The sequence below is a fragment of the Eumetopias jubatus genome, unplaced genomic scaffold (assembly GCF_037043125.1).
Source record: "Eumetopias jubatus isolate StellerSeaLion01/CBP00866 unplaced genomic scaffold, mEumJub1_p1.0 scaffold_9, whole genome shotgun sequence".
Lineage (NCBI taxonomy): Eukaryota > Metazoa > Chordata > Mammalia > Carnivora > Otariidae > Eumetopias > Eumetopias jubatus.
Genome location: NW_028274815.1, coordinates 55,795,710 through 55,808,668, shown reverse-complemented (window position 1 = coordinate 55,808,668; position 12,959 = coordinate 55,795,710). Strand labels below are relative to the sequence as shown.

General features: G+C 39.3%; 1 protein-coding gene across 3 annotated transcripts in view; it reads left to right on the top strand.

The window, feature by feature from the left end:
- The window catches only part of MEIS1 (Meis homeobox 1), a 132,124-nt gene that overhangs the window by 100,617 nt on the left and 18,548 nt on the right, over positions 1 to 12,959 (top strand). For all 3 annotated transcript variants that reach the window (XM_088026501.1, XM_028116357.1, XM_028116360.1), the window contains one exon: positions 8,169 to 8,245. In XM_088026501.1, coding sequence (XP_087882627.1) covers positions 8,169 to 8,245 — 77 coding nt within the window. The remainder of the gene's footprint in view (positions 1 to 8,168; positions 8,246 to 12,959) is intronic.

The window sequence follows — 12,959 nt, the reverse complement described above, 5'->3', positions numbered from 1 at the left end:
ATAGTTGTGCCTACCTCATAAGGTTTTGTGAGGATTGCAGGAGTTAATTCACGTGAAGCATTTGGAACAATGCCTGGTACAGCCTCATTCCCTAATTCGTGTTATCGTTACTGCTTCTACTACTCTTACTAATACTACTGAGCTACTATTAACAAAGTCCCTTTAGATGGATGCTGGAGGGAAAATGTGGGATAAGGTTCTGGGGAATTACCTGTCACTCCAGGGCTCCAAGTCTGCCCCTTGTTGTTTGCCTCCCTCTGGGGCAGAAGCAGTGGGCCTGCAGGTGGGGGTGGTGAGGAGAAGAACAGCAACGCTCTCCTGGGTTCACGGCTGTTAAAATGCAGAGGAACATTCAGTCACGGCTCGCCACAATTAAGAACTTAGTTCATACTCCATTATAATATGTGTTTGGTTTTAAAATGTAGCTTAAAATAGGGAATGGAGTCTGGGAAAGAAACATCTGTGGGAGTGCAACCAAGTGGAAAAACTCAGGGGAGGGCAGACCTGGCCCCAGAACTAAGTACCTGAGAGCTAGCGTGCGGGTTTTTTTTTTTTTTTTTTGACCTAGCCAAACCTCACCTTCCTCATCTGTGAAATGGAGCCAAGCAATAGTCCCTACTCATAGGGGTCGCCAAGAGCACAGGCAGTAATACTAATGTAGGGCGTTTGTCCTACTGACAAACGGTAAGAGTTCAAATCAAAGAGCTATGATTTTAAATGATTCCAAGGGGGCACAAAAATGAAGCATGACTTTTCTCCCCCATCCCCACCCCTGAGCCCCTACTCCTCCCACCCTGTTTTTCTTATTGGCCTTTTTGTGTTTCCTTTTATAGCCATGGTCTTTTACTGAGAGAATCAATATTCAGGGAGTTCATTAATAATCATAACTGTTCAAAATAATTTTAGCACTCTTCATGAATTTTAATACTTTTAGGAGGAGGATATAAGTAATTGCTAATTTACAGTCTAAGTTTTTTGCTTTAATGCATACACTTAAAAATCCTCCCATAACATATATAGAGAGAGCTAATAGAGAATAGATCTAAAACATTGTCATTGTTACAGAATTGCAAGCAACTTTAAAAAATCCCCAACATGAGGGACTATGAAATCCCTTACTATAAGTATTTGGTTTTTTTATTTAGTGTTTTTATGTTGTATTTATTTGATATTTACAAGAAATTAAAAGGTCAGAGAGATGAGCCAGGCAAGGTAGTGTAGTCTTGGCCTCTTATAATTGACTATAAAACAATGTTTTCACTGCTGTGTATTATAAAGATAGTCTCATTAGTGCAAAAGTAAAGATTGCTATGAAATATTACCCAGTGTTCAACTTCTCCTGCCACGCTTCTGTCATTTTCATGTGATAAGATCAAGTTTAGAGATTTCTACCTGACTTCCCTACTTGCATAACTCCACTAGCAACTTCTACTGCTGCTAGAGAGACAAGAAATGAGAGGGGTGGTCTGGAAAACGGCTTGATGAGGCTTCAGAAAAAGCAAGTGCGAGCAATCAATGGAGCACGTTTAATCGGAGCAGCTAGGCAATCCACGAGCATTGGTGGAGAATTAAAAAGCAGGTCAAAGTCCTGTGACTTCACTGATGATGCTCCAAACATTCTTGGCTTCTTAGCCAGCACTGACAGCACCCTTCTTCTTTTGATTCCAGCAGGAGTGAGGATGCAGGACTCAACTACTATGCATTCAGGCTCTGTTCTTCCACTGCGCAGTACCCAGCTTTTGTAATGCAAATGGAAGCACAAAGTGTCTCTTTGATAATGTGCAGTCAAAAGACAAAAAAGCATTCACTGAAACAGTAAAACTAATTCATAAAGCTGAAAGACAATAAGGAAGCATGATGGATTTTTTTTAAAGGAAAAAAGTATCCTAGATCAACGTAATTGTCGCAGTGTAAGCTATTCATAGTCAATGCATAAGGGGAAAATGGCTGCAAGTTTATTTAAAGTGGGAGAAGTTTTTGTAGGCAAAAAAATTACATTAAGCAAATATAAATACATTTGGTTAGCAAGTTTCTGCTTGTCTTCTGAGAGGCCAGATATATAGCTAGTTATTTTAATTCAGATCCATGATATTCTTAGTGTCAAAAACTCCGTAGAAGTTTGAAAAGAACACAGAGATCTAACGGTTAAAAGCCATATGGTAGCTTTTTTTTTTTTTTTTTACTTTAAAGGGAGTATCTCTCCATCACATACCAGAGTTTAGCTCAAGGTCAACTTATATTAATGCATTAAACTTAGCTGTGGAGGAGGCAAAGGGCTGGAGGAAAAAGGATAAAAGAAGTTCCGAAATTGTTCTTCCAACATATTCAGCCAAGCAACAGAACATTGCCTTGATAAGGGATATATTGGACAGTTGCCATAATTCCTCCTGTTAGATCAGCTCCCACGGTACCTATTCCCATACCTTTTAAAGTATAGCGTGTAACATTTTGCTTGAAAATTGCTTCCACCTCTATTGCTTTGTTATAGCTGTTTTGCAGTTTCGGTATAGAGGCAGTTCTGTGTCACAAGAAATTACTAATCTGAGGCTTGAGAAGGGGCAGCGTAGCCTTCCATTATCTCACCAGTGAGCTCTGTACAGGATTATTTTCAAATTTTCTGCTGCCATTACAATGTGCTGTTAGAGTGGGCAAGGCAGGGAAGGAGGGAACGTTATTGAAACTTGGTTACCAGGGTAGATAAGATAAAGTTCATCACTGTCTTGGCATCCACATTTGCAGTCAGGGGTGGAAAATTTGATGAAAGGCGTACATTTGGTCAAGGATATCGTTAAGATATAAGACTGGACATTTTCCATCTGTGTGTACTGAAGAGTTTTTCCTTTGGTCATGGATGCTCATCTGAAATGGTCTTCTTGATTGTTTAAGTAAATAAGTTTTCTTCCCATGTACTGTAAACTTGTAAATACCAGATAACTGGCATCAGCACCCCGCCCCATCCCAACCTCAAGAAATAAAATCGAAATTGTGCAGAGATAACTTTCTTTAGCACGTTGCCATTTTCTTTCTGTCACCTTCTATTCTTTGGGGCTGATAAAATGACAGTTCCGACTTCACTTTTATGTAGGCTATTTTTAGATTTTCTTGACATTCTTTAACCATTTCTCTTACACAGGCCGCATACTCCAGGGATCAGTTTATTCTTTGATGGGGTTATTAAGCAATCACTGCTGTACGAGCTCATTATTAGAAGTCGCACTTCGGAGCCAGAGACACAAAGAGGGACAAACTGTTTCTCTTTCAGCAGGAGACTTACCCGGAAAGGAGAAGTCAGGGTGTTGATTATTGAAATCAGGATGATCAGATTGTGAGCTATTCCCTGTGGTTGGGGTCCCATTCCCCCCACCCCCCCAAGCCACTGCTTTTCCCATGGAGTCCATCATCTCTTCTCTCCCCAGCGAAGCCAGCCTAATACACGTGTGCCGGGCTAGTGCTGGAAGGGAGGGTCAGCTCTACCCTGACATAATCACTGTTTTATGGCTTTCACTCATTCCTGAGGTGTTAATGCAGATCAAATGGGAAACACTCGGGAAAGAGCGCTTGCAGCTACTGCCCAGCCTAGCTGTCCCGTCTCAATCGTTAATTCTGATTGTAAGATCTAAAGGTAATTTTGTTTGCTCTCTTAATGCGTTGCAGTTCTCCCAGTGGCCCCTGCATATCCTTTCTCAAATTCCCATCTTGATCAATTGTTTGCAAATAATTAAGCTTTTAAGAGATAATGGCATGAGGCTAATGTACACAACAAAGGCGAGGTCTCTTGTCACTACCTATTGGACTGTGGTCAAATTTGCTTTGATATCCCAAAGTGATTAGGTTGATTGGTGTAGCTGGCAAGTGCAACCCATCTTCCCTTCATAAGAACCTCCTGATCTTCCTTAAACGGGTGTCCTTGCCATTAATAGCAAAGGTGTGTTCAGGAGACCGGCAAGGGGTGACCCAGGCTCTTGGTTGCAATGGTTGGGAAGGAATTTCCCATTCTCTTCCTAAAATGGCACATCTCTTTATCTCTTTTGTAAAATGATGTCTACCTTTTCCCCTCTAACGGCCTCACCAGCCCTGTGGGCATAACACAACAGGATTTCGAATGTTTTTACAGCAGTCTTGCTCCTGGCATGTTGGGTTTTTGTCAAGCTGGTTTTTTTTTTTTAAGTCTACAAAGGAATAACTCATACTGTCCACAAAAAGCTTATTTAGGAAAGATGCATAGGATTTAAGATATTTAAAGATACTGGATTTCAGTTAAAAGCTTGCTTCTTTGTGAATTTTTGCCTAACTGTGGATTAGCTACCTGAAGTCACAGCTTTCATGTGATTCTAGCAATTATGGGTTTGTGTTTTTTTGTTTTGTTTTGTTTGCTTTGTTTTTTTCAGGAAATTAAAAGTTTGTGGGACACGCAGGCCAAGAACTATGAGAAAAAGAAAAAATTCCATCTCCCTGCCATAGACAAGGGTTTAGGGAATTTTGTTGACACCTTTCCCCCCACCCCCTTAACAATGACCAGATTATTGTGACATTTAATTTCATCCAGGCTCATTCATTTCTATTAGAAAAAATATATCCTGAATGACTGAAAATTGTTTAATGGAGACAGAGTGCTGGGTCTCCATAGCTTGAGGCTGCCTAGCAATTATGCTGCATGAAATTAGACACAGTTTGTTCCAATTACTTAAAATCAGATCACATGAAAAGTGACAGGAAAAAAAGGCTAGAACTTTCTCATTTTATGATATTTAAATTATGAAATCAGAAACTGCATGATGTGAAGAAACAACCTAAATTTGCGCTGAAATTTTGAGGGCCATCGATTGCTCTTTGAAGCTGTAATGATTCAGGTAATTTTAATGATCCAGAGAGAATTTTCCTGACACCACCTGCATAAATAAAATGTGAGTTCCATTTGCTTTGTAAGAGTGGTTGTAAAACTTACACACAAACAGGCATGCAAAAATACTCTTGAAAACACAGCACAAATAAATGACTGTGACCATTTTCAATTTTCAAAGTAACTAAAGGTAAATGGCATAAATATTAATTTTTATCCAGTTCTGGTCATCATATTAAGACACAACTAACAAGACCGGGCAAAAGGTATTGCCATCCAGCTATAGTGAAGTGAGACTGTTGACATATTTATTAACTCTATTGAACATCACTGAGTTTTCCACAGGACCTGAAAAACCATAATCAAATTACAGAAGACGTTACAGATTGGAAACAACTTGTGTACACGGGTCTACAACTTTATATGACAAGGAGTGCCAACAGCTTGGATGCTAAGATTTGTGTTTTTCAAAATCAGGCTTATAATGTGTAAGAATTGCAAGCCCGGGTAACCTCTAACTTTGATGGATCTTAAACTCCAGATGACAAAATTGAGGATTAGAAAAGTTGTCCCTTGTTTGAAAGCTCATAATTAGTGAGTGGCAGCATAATTTTTACAATCTAATAGGGCCGTGTATACCTTATATACAATTCTTCAACTAGTGTAGACATAGAACTTCTATATATCAAACCCTAATTCAGTATCTGTTCATAGGATATGAGGTTCATGTGGTTTGTATTGTGCGGCTGGAGCTATGTTTTAAACCTTAGGGTAGAGAACTGCTTTTAGCTCAGTATCCAGGCATGAGATTTTCCTAGGATGACTGGCATTATGTTGAGTAGTAGGGTGATTGTCACCTATGATCTTAGCCTATTATGAAGTTTATATACTGTTACTTGACATCACTGTTAGGAATGAAGTCAGGAAAGTAGCATTGTGGATCTCAAATTGGATTGTTTATCCCTCCTGTGGGCTGTTGAAAACATTTTTATTATACATTTTGATGTTGCATCTGAGTGGAGAATATCTGTGTATCATGGCAGGACGTAGCCTCCTTCTTATTTCACCGATATTTACTGACCTCCCATTATGTGCCAGGCTGGGCTTTGAGAATGGTGAATGCGAAAGTCACGACTTTGGAGTTGCTAGGTGTGTGAGAGGAGACACACCCACAGGACCCAAATCATCAGAGCAGGTGTTTCAGAGAGCGATGCTTTGCCATTAGGGAAGAAGGGAAAGCCTGACGTGAGAACAGTAAGGTGGGCTGGTGGACACTGGGTGGGTGAGGTTTGGCCTTTGGGCTGAGCCAAGAAAGTGACCCTGGAGCAGGAGCCTGAGTGGTAGGGATAAGGTTGGTGTGTCGGAAGAACAGAAAGGAGGACTGTGTGGCTGGACAGAGAGGTGGGGCGGGGTGTGAAGAAAAGGCTACCCAGTCTGAGCGGTGGGGAGAGCTGGATGGTGGCATGCCTTGCAGGCCATAGTAAGCAGTCGGGAGGTTTTGGAGCGGGCATAAGAATGAAGATTCTGGGCGCCTGGGTGGCTCAGTGGTTAAGCGACTGACTTCGGCTCAGGGCATGATCCCGGAGTCCTGGGATCGAGTCCCACATTGGCCTCTGCTCAGTAGGGAGTCTGCTTCTCCCTTTGACTCTCTCCCCTCTCATGCGCTCTCTCACTCTCTCTCTCAAATAAATAAAATCTTAAAAAAAAAAAAGAATGAAGATTCTGAGAGGCATTTGCCACATCCCTCAGTCATGGTGAGACTTAGACACTGGAAGGGAAGCAGGAAATATCACTGAGTTGTGTGGCTGCTGACCGTGTCTTTCCCTGGCCAGTTTCCTCACCTGGAAGACAGGAGGGACAATAGATTCCATTTATGTCCCTCAAAGGGATATAATGGGGATTAATCACCATCCTGTCTGTAATATACTTGGAGCTCTTTAGAGAAAGGCACTATATCCCATGAAAGCAAAGCCTTATTCTAATTGTGTATTTATTGATTAAGTGACAATCAAAGACAATGCTTATGGGAAAAATTGCTAACATCTCTGCTCTCCACAAACGAATCCCACATGTACAGATATAGAACATATTTAAACTTACATATAAGAGCATTAAATTGGTCATTAACGTGCCTTCTTAGCATCTAATCAGACATTATTAATGAGATTAAAAGCTATGTTAATTAACATTCAATAGACCAGAATTTAGTTTCCAATGGCACAGATAGTTAAATTGAGAGTTGAGGGTGCCCTTTCTTATTCATAAGGGAATAGAGCGTTGACTAGCAGAACAATTTTTATCTTGGGAGAATTTCTTGGGATGCAGAGTTTCAAGCTGACCAGTGTGTCCATAGATGGATACCATGTCCCGCTTCAGAAACATGTATTTCAGATTTAGATATAGTTCATTACTGAACAAAAAGTATTTGTGCCAAAACTAATTTCAGTAGAATTCCAAACATTCTTTCAAGAGGGTATGAATTTCATTTTATTATCTAATCCTGTAATACTTTTTTATCCACTCTAACTCATGAGGAACATGGCCGGGCTTGTTCTTAGCATGCAAAATATGCTGGTCTTTGACCTTGTATTGGCCTGTGTTCCAAATCCCAGCATGTGTTGACATTCAGATATGGAAACCAACTTTGGTTGAATGTCATTTGTTTGCATTTCAGAAGAGCTACAATGATTAGTGGTTAAAAAAAAATACACCTACTTTAATTTTGATATTTGCATCTGGCAGTATGGTGTTTTGGAGGGAAAGATGTCATGCTAGCAAAGTGCTTAACTACTGGGGACCTCAGCTAAGGTGGTTGGTCCAAATGGTTCAGCTTTAGAAGCCCGTGGTTCTGAAATATGAAAATATTATGTCAAGGTGATATGCTTTCATATCATCAAAAAGGGCTTGTCCTTATTTTAATCCTATAAAATACAGTGAAAATCATACTAAACTTTTCTGTGTTTGCAACAAATAAACCTTTAAAGGATAAATTCAGTATCAAGGTTCTGCAAGTATCCTAAGTAGCTATTTATACACTTCACTAATCTTTGTAATTGACTTGTCTTTTACTGCCATTAATTAGATGATGTAGTATTCCATTAATAAGAGTGACACACCTCAGCATTTTTACCTTTAATTATAGACTTCGCTAGACACTTAGGCTATTGACAAAATAGCCTAAATATTGCCTGATACACACATTTTTTTTTTTTACAGAGCATATGTGTTTATTATTGAATCCCTAGCCCCTAGCATTGCACTTGACATGTGATATGACTATCTGCCCAAAGTATATGTGCACACATCTATCTTTTTTGTTCTCTTTCAGCACCCTTACCCTTCTGAAGAACAGAAAAAGCAGTTGGCACAAGACACGGGACTCACCATCCTACAAGTGAACAATTGGTAAGTAATTTGATTTTGTGTTTACACACAATCTGTTTCCCCCTCTGGCAACCTGCAGCTAATGTTTTGCATTAAGAAGACACACCCAGTTGTTGCTGTTTTCCCCCGTGGCTTGTGGATCCAAAGGTGAAAGTAAATGGTTGACTGATGGGTGAGAGCACTTGCTAGCATGGAAGAGACACACACACACACACACACACACACACACACCCCAACATTGCATTGTTTTCCATTGCCTTTAAAATTGACAAATTTTAGGCGTAGTATAAATAAGTGTTTAATTCACGTTCACTGTGGCTCCATAAATGGCTTCCCCCCCTCTTTAGGATAATCGATAGAAAGAGTGGTATCATCCTATTTTCTATGGAACAAGAAAATCCACCATCACATATCAGTCAGGTTTTACATTCAGTGAATAACTAACTGCAGTTATTTTGTTAGGGCTGAGCATTCGAGGGTAGTCTCCCGTTTCCTCCTATCTTCTGTCCATGGAAAAAGAGAAATTATTTATGTTTCCACTTTGAAGCTATTCAAAACCTGCTGTATCTCCGGGCTGTGCAATATTGTTTCTAAATAAATGTGTGAATTCCTGATTTGGGGGAAGCTGAGATTCCGTACCAAGTACCAGCCAACAATATTCTGACAATGTACGGTGGTATGGCAACGAGGCTTTAGGAAAGTATGATTTAGTAGCCTTTGTGAGTGTGCTGAAAGCCAAGTTCATATAATCACCCAGAGCTAGTGTCATATTTGAAGGGTATCGAAATCCAATATCCTCTCAAACTAAGTGTATCTAATTAATTGTCCTAATATTTTTAGATTAGTGTTTATGATGGGGAAACCTTATCCTCTTTGAAGTAAAATCCAGAGAAGGCCCACAGCCTGGTTGGGGAAAGGGGAGAACTGGGAATGCCAGTTTGCAGACAGAAGTATTTCTTTCTGTTCAATAAGTGTCAAAGATTAATATTACAGAATCTCTGATTACATGGCCTAATCCATTTTGGTGAATAAATTTGTTCTTGATGTCCATTGCACCTACATTAACAGACCCTTCTCTGTTAGAGAGCCTGGGAGCCTTTGGGAGAGATTCCAGATATATTAAACCCCATTACAGAAAATGAAATTTCTGTCAATATAATCCCATGTATTCTTCAATTTAGTATTTTAGAGATAACAAGCTACTTACAATATATTTGCCTTTGGAGGATTAATTTACAAAGTGCCCTATCTGCAAGACACAGACAGACCCACATAAGCATTGCTTGTAAGGGTTATCAATTTCTATGACCTTACCGTAGCCTTGGGAGATCAATTTTTGCAGCCTTTAGTCAAGTGGATAGGGAGCCAAGGGAAGCCATACTATACCTATATGTGTTGCTAGGAGTGTGTCCCTGCTGTGGATTTTTGTTTGCCTATTTGTGCCCTCTATTGTATCTTAATTTCCAAGACTGTTGATACTATATATTTGAACTTAGGCTTCAGGTCCTCCTGGACAATGTTCATAGGGTAGACCATCAATTTTGCATGCACGTCTGAATTCAAATGTATTTTCAAGATTAAACCGATGATGCAATTTTAACACAACCGAGGCTGTACTAATGTTATTTCCCTGGGAAACGTTCCCATTTGAGGTCCAAGGAGTGGCAGGGCGAACTCTAAATAAGGAAGGCAAAAGCGCTGCCCCTCAGGTGATCTATCACATGCGCCATCTCTCTTCCTCTGCCATGTCACTAGCAAACTCCCTCTATAGACATTGTTACCAGAGAACAGATCCCAAGACAACTTGCTTTCCACATGTGGATGAACTTCAGGGCTATTTCCTGTGGCTGCACGGGCAGGCAGGCATTCCTGGGACACCAAACAGTATGCAGTTGTCACTTACCCAGATTCTACTGGGTGACCATAAAGCAACTTCCTCAGTTTTGCAAGTAGAGGAGGAAAAAGGGACCTTAAAAAAGTCATAATACTTTTCAGAGTTATATGCAGACTTACTATCCACTTCACATGGATATTCAGTTCTGCACAGGTACATAAATACACGTCACTCTGATTTCTGCGGGCTGTGAACCCAGTCGTATTCTCCACGGGCCCTGTGTACTGCGCCTGTTTCTCCCTACTTCTCTATGGAGTTAGAAGTGACTTTGGCTTGCACTTCATTGTTTTGTACTTGGCAACTCTTTCAGCTCTAACAACTTTCTGGTAGAGAATTTCCCTCAAGTAAATCAAAGTTGTAAGAGAGAGTGTTTCTCCTAAGTTTGGTGAATAATGACATTCCTGTGTTCGATTTGAGGTTCTAATGGTTTCTTAATTTTCATCCAAACCTTCAACTTTTAAGGAGCTGATAATAGATTTTTTTTTGGCTTTGAGTAGGAAATAGGTTGCAAAAATGGGGAAACCCAGATGGTATTGTATGAAAACCGAAGATGTCAGAGCATCTTCAATTGTGGCATCCTTGAAGACTAAAAGCAGCATAACCACTAAAGGCTTTTCATTTTACTTTACCATAATAAAACATTACACAAAGCTTTCTTGAGAGCTTGTAAACATTTTTTCCTATATTGAGCATCGAGCCCAAGATCCTTCCTTCTGGAAATCATAATTAAAAGAAAATCCTCATTAGTATTTTAACATTTCCCCTTCACTTCATTTAGCCACAACATTAAAAAACGTGTGTCTTCCCTCTTGGATTTCTTAAAACTTGTTAACACACATGTACATTTTGTACGAACTATGAGTCACTGTTGAAGAGGTTTAATAAAATGCTGAAGGGCAGGTTGGGTGTAGATCAGTCATAATTATTGGCAGCAACATCGTGTATCAAAGTACACAATATGAAAGTGAAAAATATAAACTCATGTCTAGTGGTGAGCTTGTCTTAGAAACACTGGCTGATGCAGCTTTAAGTTAGGTTTTGACTGAAACAAAGATGAGCAAAGTTTGGTGTGTTGTAATGGCTCTTTCATCCCATCGCTGAACTGATCTCCCATCTCTCTAATTGCCATGAGTGATACAAACTACCGGCCTTGGCTAGCCCAGGCCAAAGCAGATGGGATGGGGTAGGGGGGCGGAGGGGAGAGGAGACAATAGGGAGAATTTAAATGGAAAACAACAGGACAGATTTGATTAATTAAAAGAAAATTTGGATTAAAAGAAATAACTCTTGTAACTCTTATGTTTGATCTACGTGTCAGAATGAAAACAGAGAGGAGGAATCTTAAAATGGTTGCTGTTAGTGCTTATAGGAACTGGGCCTGGGGATGGAATGTGAAATTTATTAGATGAGACATCATAGGACAAGTCTACGCCAACAAATTTTTTGAGAATTGAGGCAATGATGCAAATAATTTGGGTGAAAATATTTTTACCTTAATTGTAGAAGTATCTGAGGCAACTGCATGTTTTTAAAAAATCAACTTCCCTAACTCATTGCATAAACATCTCACTCTAGCATGCTGTGGTAGACCTCAACTTAAAAGCACAGTAATCTTTGAAATGTAAGATGTGCTATACATTCATGTATTCTTCTTTCTTTGCTTTCTCCCTCCCAATTATGATTTGATCCCAAAATGAGCAATAATAGCTTTTGGGAATTTTGCCTTTTTGTTTTTCCATTGTTGTTGTGGCTCTGTAATGAAAATTACTTCTGTTATATCAGCCGTGAAAACATATTACTACAATGTTGAATGTTTTAGTCATTTGAGCAGAAACTTCCTACATTTTGAGATGGTTATTTAGATCTTTAATCATTTAGGTCGAACTTTAAAGAAAACACACACACACACACACACACACACACACAAAGTCAATCTTGGTTCTTTTTTTTCTCCTGAATACACCAGTTTTATTTTTTTATTTGGAAATGTGAGTGTAGAATGGTCTTGCTTCTCTGTTTTCACAGCAGTGTTGCAGAGCTGGGACTTCCATATGATGCAGACTTGTGCCTGTGGTTGTATCTTACTTGCTGGATGCCTCAGACAACATTCTGCCTCAGCGGAGTTCTAGCCTAGGGTATATTGAATAAATTTTACAGTTTCTTTGTTTACTACTACTCATCCAAACACTTTCCCATTAAGGCCTAATGTTAAATGATTATTTCTTTATGCTCTGAGAAAGCAATATGGATCTTAGGTGCAAAATATATAGTGTATGTGAAATGCAGTCTGTATGCAGAAAGAAAAATCACTCTCCATCAGTTGGGTGCATAAAATTCCAGGGAGCCTCTTAACATCTGAGGTGACACTTTTTACAGAACTATCACAGCTCTACCATTCTCAGATTTAGTACATATACCAGATTTTCCTAGTTACTTCATTTACTGCCTTCAAAACTGCAAAGCATTCAGGCATCACTTCCCATTTATTACCAGTAGAGGGGGAGGGGAGGGAAGTATGTTATCCTTAGAGATTTATGCCACTGGCAGGTAAAAATGTAAACTTATTTTTAAAAAATAGGATCTCCCTTATAATAAACAGATTCAACTGTTAAAGGTTAGGTTTCTTTCTGAGTTATGGTAATAATGTAGCAAATACTTTTATAAGTAATCAAAGATTCTATAAATATAGGTACCTGTGTCGATGTAAATGTTAAAACATTCACAAATTATCCTTTCAACTTCTGTGATCTAAAAATCAATAGGGGGTCACAGGGTTTCATAGAATTGCTCTGCTTTTTCTTCCAACATAATTTAATAATACATTTTACAGATGTTGTTTAA